Genomic DNA, 15,876 nt, shown 5'->3' on the forward strand with positions numbered 1-15,876 from the left:
TTACTGAGCACCTGTTATGTGCCCAGGACTGGGCCAGGCTTTAGGGATACAAGGATGAATAAGCCTTGGGCATATAGCCTAGTGGGAGAAGACAAATAAGTACAGGGAAACACTGGGGGGCTCTAGCAGAAAAGCATTATATACAGAGAGGCAAGAGGGAGAAGGGTCAGGCAGGAAAGTGAGCACAGAGAAAGTGACAATCTGTCTCAAATGAGGATTTGCCAGGTGGAAGGGGGAAAGGATCCCAGAAGGAAGCAGCACCTGGTTCCAGGAAGAACTGCAAATAGGTTGTGACTAGAAAATAGGGCCTAAGTGTTGCCAGCATTGAGACTGGACAGCCAGCGGGAGCAAGGGCTGGGAGGTCCTCACTGTACTGTGCTTAGTAGCTTATCTTCTCCTGAGCGGTGGAAACCAAGATGATGAGATTCGTGTTTGAGAAGGATCTCTCTGGAAGCACCCTAGAGAATGAATTGGTAGGGGAAGGACTATTTGGAAACTTGCAATAATATCTCAGGCAGAATACGAAGGAGGCTAGGACTAGGAAATATGGAGGCTAGAGAACAAGACATGCCAGAAAGTTTAAGGAGGTAGAATGGGCTGCATTGGGTTCCCATTCGAGTGAGAAGAAAGAGAAGGGAGGGGTCAAAAATGTTTCCTGGGTGTCTGGCGAAGAGACGTAGTTAATTCGAGGTGATACCTACTATAGCGGGCATAGAGTGCTGCAGAGCGGTGCTTATATAAAGTACACAGCCCGTGGCTGGCGGGAGGGGACATGTGAGTTAAGAAATCATCCAGTCTGAATCACTGTCCTAAACGGAGAGGAGGGGAAAGAAGAGGAGCTGAGGGTTTAGGGGTTTTCTTGTCATTTACTAACATTGCACCCCTGGCTCATCCCCAAGTGTTCTGCCTAAATGTCCCCGGGCACACTTCCCTCGACCCAGACGATCGCTCCGAGAGGCGGCGCCGCTGGGCCAGCAGAGGGCGCCAGGCGGGCCGCGGCCCCCGAGCCGCGTTATGGCCGCCGCCCGGGTGCTGCTTCTCCTGTCCGGGCGCCCAGTGTCGCCGAGCTTCGTGCAGAGTGTGTGTCGCCTCCTGGGCGCCGGGCCAGGGCTCGGGCCGTGGGCCACGCTCTGCGGCTTGAAGCGAGGACGACTCGTCCTCTCGGACGGGCCATCCCCAGGCGCTTCGACCAGGCTTCCGCTCCAGGTGGGGAGAAGGGGGACCCGGGGTGGGGGGCAGGAGTGGGGTCGGGTAGGAGCTGGCGCGAGAGGCCTGGGGGCAAGGATCGACCAGACTCGACCTCCTCCCCCATTGTGTGGTGTTGCCTGATTTTTGCCCGGCTTCTGAAGCCTTAACCCAAACGGCTACCCGCCCCACCCCACCCCCACCAGCGACCCCTTCTGCCCTTTTGTGGCATTGGATCAGCAGCTCAAGGCTCCAGGGGCTGAGCTGCCCAGGAATCGAGGTGTGGATCTGGGTGTGGCCATCATTCTGCAGTCCAGCGACCAGACTGTCTTGTTAACCCGAAGGACACGCACCCTCAGCGTTTCTCCCAACCTCTGGGTACCCCCAGGTGAGTGCCCTGAGAACAAGATCCCAAGTCCAGGGAAGAAAGTGGCCTTTCACCAGCAGTGCTATTCCCAGTCTCAGGAGGACAGAGAGGCAGGCCCAGAAATGTGGTAGGTCCCCCTTTTCACAAGGAGTTGCAATGGCATCTGTGCCCATGGGAGGAGGGTGCCTATGGGAGGAGGGTGTAAATAGTCCGTGGGGTTTCCTGGCCAAGAACACCACCATTTACCTATTGGTCCCACTGTTGTTGCAGGTGGGCATGTGGAACTTGATGAAGAGGTAACCAGTCTGCTAACCCCACCTTCACCCTGCCCTGAAACCAGAGACCTCTGTCTGGGGCTGTCCTGGGTGTGGGCTGAGGGAGGGGCACACAAAGGACTTGGGGGAGTCAGGCATCAATGTCTGAGACCTGTGCTCTCTCATTCCCAGCTGTTGGACGGAGGGCTTCGAGAGCTTTGGGAGGAGAGTGGACTACAGCTGCCCCAGGGCCAGTTCTCTTGGGTCCCTCTGGGGTTATGGGAGGTGAGACAGGAACCTGCAAAAGGTCCCTTCCTTATTTAACCAAAAGCCCTCAACAACTTCAAACCCACCAAAGCCAGAGAGCAGCCCTACCTGCCTTGGCCACAGAAGAAACAATTAACTGTGGGTGGGTGGTTTGGAGTCCCCAAACCCACAATCCCCCCGTGTTCCCTCCTGCACCTCCACTTCTTCAGCTGTATTTACAAAGTCTCCAAAAGAGATAGGAAGTTCTTATTTTTGTTGTTTTCTCTCTTAGTCTGCCTACCCTCCTAGGCTGAGCTGGGGTCTCCCCAAATACCATCACATCATTCTCTATCTACTCGTGGTCTCCCAGGAGTCACAGCAGCAGCTGCAGGTAGGGCTGGCAGTGCAGGAAGGAAATGGGGGCTGAGACCCAAGCAGACTGGTTCTGTGACTAAGGTGGGGGCATGGGGGGCAGTCAGAGATAACCAAAAAATCCAGTAGCCTCTCCCCCTGCCCCTGCCCCAAGTCTCTCTCCATTGCACTTTTGGGTAGGCTGTGATCAAGAACAGGCCTCCTAAAAGAGGCCACTGCTAAGGCATCTACCTATCTGGCCCAGGCCCGGATCCAACCAAACCGAAGTGAGGTGAGCGCCTTTATGTGGCTGGGACCAGATGTAGCAGCTGCAGTGGCTGCCACAGAGGATGGGACAGAGACACCCAGACATCTCCCCCAGGAGCTACCACCCTCCGTCCTGTAAGAGCGTTTGCCTGACCCTCCAACACACCAACCCATACTCATTGAGTTCCACTTCTCTCCCCTCCTCAGGGGGGGCATTTTGTGTCGTGGGGGAGACTTAGGGAGTGGGTTGATCAGCTGATGACCAAAGGAGCACAGGAGACCAAAGACCCTGTCCATCCAACTGCAAGGGTTCCTGCTCCATCTGGCTAGCTCTGACCACCTGGGTTTGAGTGCCAATCCCCCAAAGGGGCAAGTCATTTAACCCTCCTTTCTGTAAAATGAGGTGAACCTGTTCCTTTCTTTAAAATGAGGTGAACGTCCACCCACCCCTCTCTTGCTGTGGTTGGGAGGGTTCCGTGGAAGAGGGCTAAGCCACCAGGCACAGCCCAGACAGGAGCTGTCATTATGCAGCACAGTAGAACTAGCGGAGGAGGGAGGAGCTCGACCTCTGGCCTTGCCTGTGTCCACACTGCTGCGGACGACCCCAACCACAGCTGAAGGCAAAGAGAGGGTCAGCTCTGGGACCAAGTTTGCCCTCAGGCTCTGGCTGCAACATCTGGGCAGGTAAGAGTAAACGACTTGAAGGCTCTGCAACATTGAGCTAAATGCTCTATGAGGGAGAGGAAGGGAGAACAAATGCTCCTGGAACCCCTCAGAGGGACACCCCTACCATGTGACAGTGGGCCCAGGGCCTGCAAGGAAGAACAGAACATGGGCCCCCTCCCCCCAGACCAGGGCTCTGGAAAGGGAAGTGCATAATCCTCTCCCCAGCCCACCTCCAAGACACTCAGACATTCACAACCTTTATTATGGGTAAGAACTTTGCTACAACTTTGAGAACAAAAAGTAAAATTACAACATAGGTCCTAGGCCCTGGAGGAGCCTGAAAAAGGAGAATGGGGAGAGCATGAGGTCCTCCCACCTCCCAGAAAAGGTGCAGAATGAGCCAGACCTAACCATGGGGCCATGGGCCTTTCAAAGCTCATGCCCCAAGCTGGTCAGTGTATGAAACATTGTGAACTTAAATATATAAATAGAGAGAGACCCAGGCAATAGGCCAGGCCCTGCTCCCAAACCCCTGGGGATCAGGGCTAAGGCCTGATCTCCTCCTCAGTCGTACTGGGAAGTAGGAAGCAGGGGAAATCATCTTTGGAGTATTTTGGTTTTTCTTGTTTATGTACAAAAAAATCTGCAACCCAAAATAGAGTTCTCTGTCCATATGTCTGCTTGTCTCAGCTTCTCCACCTGTCTGTTTGGCCAAAGAGAACGGAATGGACATGAAGAGACAATGGATGTGGGGAAAGTACAGAACCACAGATTTGGGGAAGAGAGGGCATCTAGGGGACAAGAAAAAGGCCCTTTCCCCAATGAGGCTCTAGCCAATTCAGCCCTTCCCCCAACTGACACCCCATCCCATGTGCCTCCCACTGCCTAGGTTAACATACCCAAAGGAATGTGCCAGCCATCTAAAGAACATTTCCAAAAATAGAACACAAATGTCCTTAAAAAGAGGTTAAATATTAACCCTTTGGGTGCTGGCCTTATTAGGCAGAGAGAAGGCCAAAAACAGGTATCCATGAAGGTCTTTCTGACCTTTGGCCAAAGCCCCCTGAGGGGTCAGAGTGGCCAGGAGTCTGGACTCCACAGCATACTTGCTCAGTGTTGGGAGGCAGGGAAGTTTCCATCATCCAGGGGACTCAGTCCAGGGAAATGATGTCTGACCGGCAGCCAGTCAAAGAGGGACCTGAGGACAGGGGTCCTCCAGGCCCCTCCCTCAAGGCCCCCCCAGGGGCCACAATGCTACTGACCCGGCCAGGAGGGGGTGCTGGAGTGGTGCTGCGGTGAGAGCTCCCCAATGTGGGGGCCAGTGGGCCCAGGAAGTGGGAAGGGGTCCCTCGGTACTGGAAGAAGTGGCCAAGGGCATCCTGTTCATCTAGCGAGGTGATGACGGAGGGACCATAGTGCTGGGAGGAATCAAGGGCACAGTTAAAGATTTTCTCCTGACTTCACCCGCATCCCAGTCACTCATCTCAGAAATATCCTGGGATAAATCAAACCCTCTGGATCCCCAGATATCCTCGAAGAAGCAGGAAATACTCTCTTTCTTTCCCCTACTTCCCCACCCCACCCTTACCCTACCCCTATTCCCTGCCTTGAGACAGCCCCTCCAGCTTGCTAGGTTCTTGGCCTTGTGGGTGTCTGAAATGCATGGAATGTCCGGCTAGGGCAGGCACAGCGCTCAAGTGCACATGGGTGTGGGGGGCGGGGGACAGCAGTCAGGGGCAGAATTCTAAAAACTCGAGACAGAACAGTAACAGGAGATCAAAGAAGACATTGGTGAGAATCTGAAGAAGAACTGCCCACACCCTCTGTACCCCCAGCCCCTGCCTTCCCTCACAGAGAAGCAGATTTAGGTCTCAGGGGGAAATGAGTGGTGCAGGAGGGGGGCGGGCATCAGTGCCTAGAAAGGAAGCTTCAGAGATCGGATAGCTTCATAGAAGGGACCACTTACCTGACCCTCAGTCTGGAGGAAAGAAAATAAATCTAAACCTGGTAAGAAAAGAAAAATCAAAATCACTCTCCTGTCTGACCCCTTCATGGCCAAAAAACCCCAAAGAAGTCCCTCGGATTATAGCCTTCGCAGGAGAGCCAGAAGGCTTTGAAAAGGAACGGGGTTCTGATCTGGTCTGCGGGCAGATGTGGCAGGAACAGCCCAACCTTGTGATCAGTGTCCTACCTTGGATATCGGCCCCCAGTGGGAAAGCAGGTGGGTACTCGTGCAGTGGGAGACTGGACAGGAAATCCCCGCCCAGCGTGCCCATAGCAGGGCTCCGTAGCACCAAAGACGGCTGGTGACCAGATGTCAGGACTCTGTGAGGAGAGAGGAGGAGCTGGGGCAACCAGCGAACCACAGATGCCCTCACCCAGCTCAGCCTCCTGAGTCCCCTCTCCGCCCCAGAGTTTGTCCAGTGGTCAGAAAGCATTCCTGACTTCTTCCTCTGCCCCTTCTGCCGTGGACTCAGCTTATTTCCTCATACCCTTTGCTTCCAGGTAGAGCCGGGATGGCAGCTGAGGTGACAGGACAGTGCTTTTTGGTCGGGGGCAGGTCCTCCTCATCTGATGAACTCTCTATTGTCAAGTCAATAACTTCAACCTTCTTCTTATTCTCTGATGGATTGCCCTCTTGGACTGGGCTGTACTGGAGGCCTGCGGGTGGTAAGAGGACTACGTCTCAGAGACAAGGCCATCCGAGACATAGTTCAGCTGGGGGACAAGGGGTCACTCACCATCCAGCCCATACCCTGGCGGGGGGCAAACCTCAGATGCCTCCTTCTTGGGTTTCATTGGGCACCAGGATCCATCTTCCATGAACTGGATCTCATCACAATCCGAGCAGGAATTAAGTATCTCCATGAATAAGCTGGGGGAAGGGGAGAGATGGGAATTCATGGGGCTGGGAGATGGCTGGGAACAGTAGCCGGCAGTTCTGGGACTCACCTTCCTGAACCTCAGTTTCCTTGTCTGTAAAATAGGGACATTATTCACTCTACTCAACTTTCTTGAGTTGTCGGAATCAAATAAAGTAAGGTATATAAAAGAGATTTGCCAACTTTAAATGTTAAGTTTTCAAAAAAATACATTCTAAGCACATGTTTCACATAGTACTTGTGACAAGACAAAAGGAGCAGAGAGACAGAACTCCATAAACCATCACAAAGAGGGCACTGGGAACGAGGACCGTAATTTAGGCTCTGGACGGGGGTGAGGATTAGCTAGATCAGTAGCACATCCAGACCCTCAAAACAACTTTTTTGCCATGGTCAGTGAGAGGTCAGGTAGTTTTTCTAGGAGATACATTGTATCAGTTCAATATACTGACTCTGCCACTTACTAACAATTAGAACTTGGAGCAAGACAAGCTCTCTAGGTCTCAGCTTCCTCACCTATAATAACCATACCCATCTCTCGAGGTTAATTATGAGGATTCAATGAGATGAGGCGTGCAAAGTGCACAGCATGATGCCTAATGCAATAAATCCTCATATTGGAAATACATACAATTGACCATGAACAACATGGTGGTTAAGAACGCTGACCCCACACCCACACACAACCAAAAATCCATGGATGGGGCAACTGCGCGGTGCAATCAGTTGAGCATCTGACTTTCGGTTTTAGCTCGGGTCATGATCTCAGGGTCATGGGATCAAGCCCCATGTCAGGCTCCACTCTGGGCATGGAGCCTGCTTAATATTCTCTCTCTATCCCTCTGCCCCTCCCTTCCCTGCACACTCTCTCTTTCTTTTTTTTTTTTTTTTTTAAAGATTTTATTTATTTATTTGACAGAGATAGAGACAGCCAGCGAGAGAGGGAACACAAGCAGGGGGAGTGGGAGAGGAAGAAGCAGGCTCACAGCAGAGGAGCCTGACGTGGGGCTCGATCCCACAACGCCAGGACCACACCCTGAGCCGAAGGCAGACGCCCAACCGCTGTGCCACCCAGGCGCCCCTCTCTTTCTTTTTCTAAAGTAAATAAATAAATCTTTTTTTTAAAAAAGTCTTTACTGTTTAAAAAAAAAAATCTATTGGGGCGCCTGGGTAGCGCAGTCGTTAAGCGTCTGCCGTCGGCTCAGGGCGTGATCCCGGCGTTCCGTGATCGATTCCCACATCGGGCGGCTCCGTTGGGAGCCTGCTTCTTCCTCTCCCACTCCCCCTGCTGTGTTCCCTCTCTCGCTGGCTGTCTCTCTGTCACATAAATAAATAAAATCTTTAAAAAAAAAAAATCTATGGATAACTTTTGACTCCCCCAAAACTTAACTATCAATTGCCTACTGTTGACCAAAAGCCTTACGGAGAACATTAACAGTCAATTAACACATATTTTGCATGTTATGTGTATTATATACTGTATTCTTACAATATAGTAAGTTAAACAACAGAAAATATTAAGAAAATCATAAAGAAGAGAAAATATATTTATATTTATATTTACTGTACTGTATTGAAAAAAATCTGCGTGTTAGTGGACCTGTATTGTTCAAGGGTCGGCTGTATATTATAAAGGTGAAAAATTACATATATACATATACATATAAAGGGATTGATATGTTAAGAGTTGAGTTCATGGGAGGGGACGGAAGGTCTCTTGATATATAGATGGGGGGTTCCTAGTAGATATCCTAGGTAAGAGGAAGCAGAATGCAGAGTGGCCCTACCCATCAATGATAAGAGATTCGTAAGGAGCCTTCTTGTCACACACAGGACATGTCCATGTTGGCTTCTTCTCATTCATCTGTAGGTAGAGGGCAGCATCGAAGCTCTGCAGGTGGGCGCAGGTGAGGGCACGACAAGGGACCGTAAGGCGCATCTTCCCTAGCTGAGAAAAGACAAATTCTCTGGTCAGAGTCCCTACATCCCAGGAAGCCTCACTCTGGTAGCCCTAGGAGCCCTCATCTAGGTCCAGAGTTTAACCCAACCCACCTCCCCCTTCTCAGCTCCCTTGTACCCACCGGGCACATGAGTGACACCCGGAGACTTGTAGTGGCCACCTCACTGTCCGGGTCAGCGGTCAATTTCTCCTTGACTGAAACAAGAATGAGGCCAGAGCCATGGGGTCAGCAAAGCGGGAGATGAAGCCCAGGAGGCGGTGAGGCGAGAAGCAGACGGCTCTGGCTGAGAGGCAGCTGGGGATATCACATGTGGGATATCACATGAAGACTGGGTGTGAGGGAGAGATATCCCCATCCCTGAAGATGCTTAAATACAGCTGCGTGACACTTTGGCAGAGATGACTTAGAGGGACCTGAAGCATCACAAGAGGGTTAGATTAGATGATCCTTAAGACTCTTTCTAAGTCTAGGGGCGCCTGGGTGGCTCAGTCGGTTAAGCATCTGCCTCCAACTCAGGTCATGATCCTGGAGTCCCAGGATCAAGCCCCACATCAGGCTCCCTGCCCAGGGGAGAGTCTGCTTCTCTCTCTGCCCCTCACCCCGCTCGTGCTCTCTCTCTCTCTCAAATAATTAAATAAAATCTAAAAAAAAAAAAGACTCTTTCCAGTCTAAAGAAGCCATATTCCAGCAGGGCAGGAGGAAGGGTCTGTGAGGTGCAAAGCAGATGCATAATTGAAAATGCAAGGGTGTCACTCAGTGCCTGGGAGTGGGCTGACTTCTCAACCATGAAGACTGGTGAGGGGGCAGGGGGAGGGCTGGGGTTCATGTCAGACGTGAGGTATACTGTCATAAGAGGGGAACGGGTTTGATTATAAAGGCTGGAGGACCAGGAAGACTTGGATCCAAATCAGAGTGGGAAAGAGGGGCAGGATGTTACTCACTCAGTGCCCGAGAGTGGTCTGGGTTCCGGATACCCTTTGCTCTCAGTTTTTGTAGAAGGGTCCCTGCAGTCAACTGCCTCACCAGGTACACAGACAAGGAGTAGTTCTACTTGGAGGGAGGGGGAGGCAGTTAGCCTCTGCTCTGCACATCATCACCACCACCACCACCGTCACCACCACCCCAAACCTTTGTCCCATGAGGACCACAGCCATCGGGTTAAGGCAGAGAGACCCACAAAGAGGAAGATGTTTCCCCAACCCAGGACACTGGATGATGCCCCCTCACACCCTACAGGCTTCTCTAGGTGCCCTGCCCCAGCCTTGCTCACCCGTCCAAACTCAGATGACCAGTTGACCACGATGGTGTTGGGAACAGTGGCCGAGAGACGAGCCAGAGGTGTGATGTTGATGGGGCGGCTAGGCCTCTTGGGCTCAGCCCCATTCTTGGTAGGGGGAAGGTAACCCTGGGGAAGGGAGGGACTGGTCAAGACATCTTGTCTTAGGTTACGCACTTCCTGGAGGGAAGACCAGCTCACTCACTGACCGAGGACATGGGGGCCCACTCGGTGACTCGCAAAACTAAAGCACTATCTAGGGTTGTGTGTGGGGTTCGTTCCTGGGGACAGAGGGGAGCTTATTCATCGACCAGGGAAACAGAAACCTACTCACTGACTTCCTGAGGAAGAAGAGTAGGGATGCCCCACTTCTTCAAACTCTCCGCTCTGAGGTCGTCACTTCAGAAAAGTCTTCCCTGAACCTCTGGGTTGAACTAATGTCCCTCCTCTGGGTTCTGACAGAACCCTTGTACATCAGCCCCATCTTAGTATTCTCTAGATTGTATTAATCCCTCAGTAAACTGAGTACCTACTACGCACCCAGGCACTGTGCTAGGCAGGTTTCTTTCATAATAGGTTTGTATTTAACATTTAAGAACTGAAAGAGGGAAGGGGCTACTGCCAGAAGAAGGGAAGAGCATTTACCGGCAGGGGGCACAGTTTCCCATTAACCTTGACAAAGAGGTTGGGGGGAAAATAATCCTCCTGGGGGCAGCTGGTCTCACAGAGACAGAACCTGGTAAGACAGGAGAAAAGATGAAAGGGTGGGGGAGGTAGTTTCTTGAGTTGAAGCTGGCAGAAAGGCAGGGAATTTCAGCCAGTCCGTCACAGATGTCTGTAGCTGTAGCCCTCAGCACCCGACGAGTCGCAGGGTTGGGGTGGATGTGGCAGAGCAGGGCTACCTCCTAGCGGTGTCCGTCATACCCAGATTTCATTCCCACCCCCAACCGGAGCCCAGCAGGGAAGGAGGGGGAGGATCAACTCACCTCAGCTGCACTTGTATAGTGTAGTCACATTTCGCTCCTGGTAGAACCTCTCTGTGACAGGGAAGGAGAGGGAGACATGTCAGGATGGGGCCCCCAGAGGGCAGGGTTGAACCGTCAGAGACACACTTACATGTCCCAGGGACAGAGAAGAGACGCACAAGAGAATGAGACAAAGCAGGTGCAGGAAGATGGACAGGCAGGAGAGCAGGACAGAAGAGAAGAGAGTCAGAGAGCGGAGTCCAGGGGTAAGCACCCCAGGATGAAGTAGGAGGGCGGCGAGAGATAGATGTACCTGGACGTGAGAATCTGCTGCACTTGCTGGGGTGTGAGGGCAAAGGTAAAGTGCGCCTCTTCAAACCTCTGGCTAGAAGTGGACGCTGAGAACACAAAGGGGCAGTTATTCCTGAGCCCATGACAGGAAGCCACAGAAGCTGCCCCCATCCCCTGCTGCTGACCCCACAGGACTAAAACCTAAGAAAGGCTTGGGCAAGAGGTACGGATTCAGGAAGACTGAGGAAGACAGAGCCATACCGAGGGTGGTGGGCCGGATGAGCTCCCCGTAGACTTCATAGAAGGGCAATGGTTTCATGGTGACATCAGGGTGCACAGGCTGGGGCAGAGGCGGGTGCATGTCCACTTCACGCTTGGGGCCCAGCAGGGTGCCAGGGGCCAAGAGGGCGGGGGGAATGGGAGCTAGAGGACCAGGGGAGCCGACAGGAGGGGTGCCAGGGGGCAGAGAGAGCAGGGAGAGATCAGAGGGCCCCAGGGTCTTCCGGGGAAAGCGTCGGCGGTAAAGCTCTTTGATCTTCATCTGGACACTGGGGGCACAGCTGGATTTGAGGAGCTGCAGGGCCTTGGCCAGGAGCTCGTGCTTCCGTCCACTCTTGTTCCGGCCAGCAAAGCCGAGCAGCACCTGAAGCTCAGACACCCGGAAGCTCATCACCATGTGCTGTGGAGAACAGAGACACTCAAGAACACTGCCAAGGATGCTGGGGCTGAGCTACCAAGGAGGCAATGCCTCTTCCCCCCAGCACTCATCAGAAAGATGCTCTCCAGACAACCTAGCCAACGGGACATCTCAGTCCCATTTCAGCAACCCTCAGGTCAACCTTACCACTAGCCCCCAGAGCTTGAGTAACCCTATCTCCCCAAGCCTGTAAGTGGGTCAGGGGGGCAGGGTGCATACAGCAAGCCATCCACAGGCCCACCAATGAGTCCACTACAGTCTCCTACCTCCATCCCTGCCTTGAGCCTAGACGCTCCTTTAAGCTGCTTATCTCCTCTCCTGCCCTTTTCAGACTCTCAGACTCATCCCAGCCTCCTGGGAAGAGGCTGGGAGACAGGGAGAAGGAGGGGGAGAAGAGGATTCAGGCCAGACAGCCCCAAGGGGAAGAAAGGGGACAGGTGGCTGGAGGATTGTGCCCCATGGCACACCCCTCCCGACACTTCAAGCCACCTCAGCTATTTTCCCCAAGCCTCTAAAGCGTTTGTGGTCAGGGTTTTCAGGTCAGGGTTCAATGCTTGTAACTCCCCCAAATCCCTTCTAAGCATCATTTACATAAACACCCCTTCCTCGGTCCTATTTTTCTGGGAGGCAAACGACCAAAACTTGGGGCAAAGGGGTTAATAGTAAATGAGAGTCCAGGTTACCTTCTTGTTTACCTGTTTACTCCATCTGCCAGGAACTAATATCCTGTTTCTCTCCTACATAGAGAAAATAAGTGATTCTCCCCCTCCATAGTGATGGGAGAGGAGAGGGCAAAGCTCTAAGCAGAGGCCCTAGGAGGATGAGGAGAAGGCGTGGGGCCCCTGAGCCAGGGTGCAGAATTGCAAGTTCTCCTAAAGGCAGCTGGGCCCAGGGACTAGACTTCAAGCCCGCCAAGGACTACGGTTTCATTTCAAAAGGCAGAACAAAGCCAAGAGGACAGAGGATGAACCCAGTGGTTTTTTAAGGTTCTATGAGATGTCCTCGGATATGGTTACCCTCAAGACTGTGTGGCAGTAGGAGGGCACCAAAAGCTTCTCCTAAAAGGACACCCTTCTGTGAATCTCTGGGAGCCCCTGTCATGGGCAGGCCTTGCTAGCCCTCCACAATTCGCCCCCTCACAGGAGGCTTTATGGCTTTGGGCCCCTTTTAAGGAATGTGATGGGAAACTTGTTCTTCTTTCTCCCACCCTTATTTCCTCTGTCCTGTTTTTATTTCTCCATTAGCTTTGTCAAGAACCTCCCCCTTTCTGTCCCATAGTTTCACACTCCTCTGTCTCTGCCCAAAGACAGGGATTCACTACGGCAGCACCTTCCTCTGAGCCTCCTGGACGCTTCTGCCCCACCCCTCGATCCAGCCACCCGCACAGCCCCGCCCCCTAGAACTCAGCCGCCTACTGGTACTTCCCAAGGCTCGGATCCCAACAGCAGCCCCAAAGCTTCTATCCTCTCAGCGGCATCTCCTCAGGAGCCTCCCATACATCTGCCCCCCGGTCCCATCCCCACATCTGCCCCCTACTGTCGCATCTCTTGGCCTCGATCAACTCGCCCCCTCTGCCTCTGCAGCAGCTTTTACCCCTGGCCCTCCTCCCACATCTGCCCCAGCCACCAAATCCTACTTCTACCCCATCTTGAGACATCGCAGGCGCCCGAGCCCGAGCCCGAGCTCAGGCCCAGGGACCGGCGCACAACTCTCCACAGCCCCTCCCTCCACCGCCGGACCCAGCCCCTGCACGTCTTTGGCCCGGGTGCAAGACCGGAGGGAGTGTAGCCCGAAAGATCGCAGGGTTCCCGGCGGTAATGAAGAGGAGGCGGACCCGAAGTGCCTGGGGGAGGGGGCTTTGCCACGCCAGAGCTGGGAGGGGATGAGCTTTTAGGGAGCCAAAGATACTTGAAATATGGAGGGAAAGTATCGAGAACTGCTAAGTCGAAGAGAAATGGGGGAGGGGTTTCGAAGTTGGAGCGAATACCGTAATCTCCTTCTCTACAAGTTCAACCAGCTAAAGTCAAGAGTTCACCAACTCGGGAAATGGGTGAGATCCGATCCATTTCAGAGAAGCTATGGAATTATGAATAGTTCATTTCAAGACAGCTATTCTCAATCCTTCGCCCCCCCCCCACCCCCACCAACCAACTACAGTGTTGCTCGTGGTCCCGAGGTAGGACTCAAACTCGGCAGCAAAAAAGTTTGGTGCGATGAGCAGGACTTACCAGCACAGTTGCAGGGAGCGGGGAGGGGGCTCGGGAGGCTCGGAGGGTGGGANCGGCGCCGCTCCCGCTGTCTACAAGGCTGGAGGTCGGTCCGGCAGCTGGACGCTGCAGCCGCAGCTCCGCCCGGACGGGAGCTCCGCCCGGCCCAGCGCCGGGGCTGGGGCCGCCTCCTGCGGGCCGAGCCCGCCAGGACCGCGGCGACTGAGGGAGGGGGCGGAGTCTGAGGCGGGAGAGGGAGGGCCTCGGAGCCGGGCGCTAAGAGATTAACTCCGCGAGTGAGCGGGTCAGAAGGGAGGACGTTCTTGGATCTCTTCGTTCTCGCTATTGCTCTGAGCCCTTGCGCTGGTGTACCGGCCTGGGGTGGAGTGATGCTGCAAATAAGGCCGGACGGACCGGGATCTGCCCGCTTAAAGAGGTTCCTACTTGGAATGAGACTCTTCTCCTTGGGGGAAAAGCCTGGGCTGCTAGAAACCAAAGTGTACCTAAGCTCCAACTCTACCTGGGGCCCCTCACCCCCTACCCCAAATAGTCTGTCACCGGAGACCCCACGCCTTTTGGTGTAGCTGAAGGTGAACAGAGGGGAGGTCTTCTTACCCGCAAAAGTCATCTTACTGCCCCTCTCTGAACTGCCTACTCTTCTTCCAAAGCCTTTGACCTTCCAGAGACCCCATTCTCAACCAAGCTAGTCACTCACATGCAGATACCATGAAAGCACCAATTTTAGGGCAGTTTACCCAAACTACATACTGGAAAAACACATAGCATTTTATAGTTAATTGGCTGGGACCTAAGCAATAATGTCATTTGTTCGACAAAAATTTGAATGCTGTGCAGAGATTGTTAGGTGCTGAGGACATAAAAAGCCTTGCAGGAGCTCTCGGTCTAGCAATGGCAGCAAGACAGTTAAACATATAATTGGCATAAAAATAATTAATAATAAAGAATATGAATAACCCCCTCGTTTAGCTTAAACCTTCAGTATAATCCTTCCCATGAGACACAAGAATAAAGGTACCAGCCTGGCAATATCCCCAGGTCCCTGCTGAATTGCACCATGCCCAGCTACTTTGTGGATTCCCTGGGGAAGATGTGCACCCTCTCCGGACACTCGGGTTCTGTCCCTGGTGCTTTGCTGCCAGCAATGGTGGGACCTAAAGCTAAACTCAAGCTCAAGTATTTGGTTCTAAATCCCAGCTGCCCCCACCGACGCTTGAGTCTTCATCAGGCCCCGAGCTCATTTTTTTGTTCTGCTCAGCCCTCTAGGTCAAACGTTACTATGGATTAGTTTGTATCTTCTAGAATTTTCAGTGATTTGGAGAGAAGGAGGATAGAGAGGATAAAAGAAGCGGGGGGGGGATTCTCTGGGAGTGTTAGACATGTTCATTATCTTGTGTGATGGTTTTATGGGTATATACATGTGTCAAAACTTACCAAAGTACATGCAGTTTATTGAGTGTCAATGATTATAACTCATTAAAGCTGTAAAAAATGTAAAAGAAGAAAAGAAAGCCAACCTCACCTTGAATCCTAGTGGTTTCATAAAGGAGGGATCTCCTTTAATAGTTAATTTGAGGTTGTAAATTCCAGCATCCCTGCAGGAAAACCGAAAAGCAGGAACCAGGATGCCTGAATTTGATCCTGTATCCCAGCTCAGCAAGGGCAGGAATCTTTTCTGTGACGCTCACTCTCTATCCCCAGTGCCGAGTCCATACTAGAGTCGTTCAATATCAGCTTAATGAATTAATGTTATCAGACAAAGGAGGGAAACTACAAAGCAGGACCAAGTTCCGATTGAAGGCATTCAATCATAGTCTAACTCCATTGTGGCGACCAAGTTTCACCTACTCTCACCCATATACTCCTCCATCTGAAACCTGAGGAACAAGGGGGAAGAGAAACAGGAGTAGGAAGTCCCATTAGACAGACAGCCTAGGAGGAATGGGGAGAATAGTAGGACTACAGTTACTTTAGGAAATAAAGATTTATGAAATCAAGGAAAATTTCAGGGCTTAGGGTTGTTGGGGTAAGAGTTTATGGAGTTGCGTGGAGGGAGACTGGAAAGACCAGGGGCTAGGGAATGTTCCATCTGGTGTTAGCATTCCCATCACTGACCTTTCCCATAGCTCAGCCATCCGCTTCCACTACCAAAGCTGCCTCCTGACTCACACTTGAACCTAGCCAAACAATCTCCCCCTGTGAGGACCCCTCTCTCTCAACAGTTTTCATTCTTCCCACCTCAC

At 52.6% G+C, this 15,876-nt stretch overlaps 2 protein-coding genes across 9 annotated transcripts; one reads left to right on the forward strand and one right to left on the reverse strand.

Annotated features, from left to right (window-relative positions):
* Nucleotides 1-633: 633 nt before the first annotated feature.
* Nucleotides 634-6,381, forward strand: NUDT17 (nudix hydrolase 17). Of its 7 annotated transcripts, XM_034643101.1 has the most exons (9): nt 980-1,206; nt 1,240-1,241; nt 1,392-1,573; nt 1,823-1,848; nt 1,999-2,091; nt 2,345-2,443; nt 2,669-2,805; nt 3,202-3,354; nt 3,447-6,381. In XM_034643101.1, exons 1-9 carry the CDS (start codon nt 1,015-1,017, stop codon nt 3,547-3,549), a joined length of 987 nt encoding a protein of 328 aa, XP_034498992.1. In that variant the 5' UTR covers nt 980-1,014; the 3' UTR covers nt 3,550-6,381. The 7 variants fall into 7 exon arrangements, 5 of the variants coding, with proteins under 5 accessions (XP_034498982.1, XP_034498964.1, XP_034498992.1 ...); XR_004620451.1 differs by lacking the exon at nt 1,240-1,241 and having other exon boundaries at nt 634-1,206; nt 1,429-1,573; nt 2,648-2,805; nt 3,207-3,354; nt 5,426-6,381; XR_004620447.1 differs by lacking the exon at nt 1,240-1,241 and having other exon boundaries at nt 978-1,206; nt 1,429-1,573; nt 2,648-2,805; nt 3,207-3,354; nt 5,842-6,381.
* Nucleotides 3,581-13,681, reverse strand: PIAS3 (protein inhibitor of activated STAT 3). Of its 2 annotated transcripts, none has more exons than XM_034642893.1 (14): nt 13,637-13,681; nt 10,973-11,390; nt 10,734-10,818; nt 10,442-10,492; nt 10,101-10,191; nt 9,450-9,584; nt 9,121-9,226; nt 8,300-8,373; nt 8,006-8,166; nt 6,078-6,211; nt 5,829-5,997; nt 5,528-5,661; nt 5,303-5,340; nt 3,581-4,754 (listed from the first exon to the last, which is right to left on the reverse strand). In XM_034642893.1, the coding sequence occupies exons 2-14, from the start codon at nt 11,385-11,387 to the stop codon at nt 4,488-4,490; spliced, it is 1,860 nt and encodes a 619-aa protein (XP_034498784.1). In that variant the 5' UTR covers nt 11,388-11,390; nt 13,637-13,681; the 3' UTR covers nt 3,581-4,487. The 2 variants fall into 2 exon arrangements, with proteins under 2 accessions (XP_034498784.1, XP_034498786.1); XM_034642895.1 differs by lacking the exon at nt 13,637-13,681 and adding an exon at nt 12,092-12,501.
* Nucleotides 13,682-15,876: the final 2,195 nt, after the last annotated feature.

The sequence above is a fragment of the Ailuropoda melanoleuca genome, chromosome 2, assembly GCF_002007445.2.
Source record: "Ailuropoda melanoleuca isolate Jingjing chromosome 2, ASM200744v2, whole genome shotgun sequence".
NCBI lineage: Eukaryota > Metazoa > Chordata > Mammalia > Carnivora > Ursidae > Ailuropoda > Ailuropoda melanoleuca.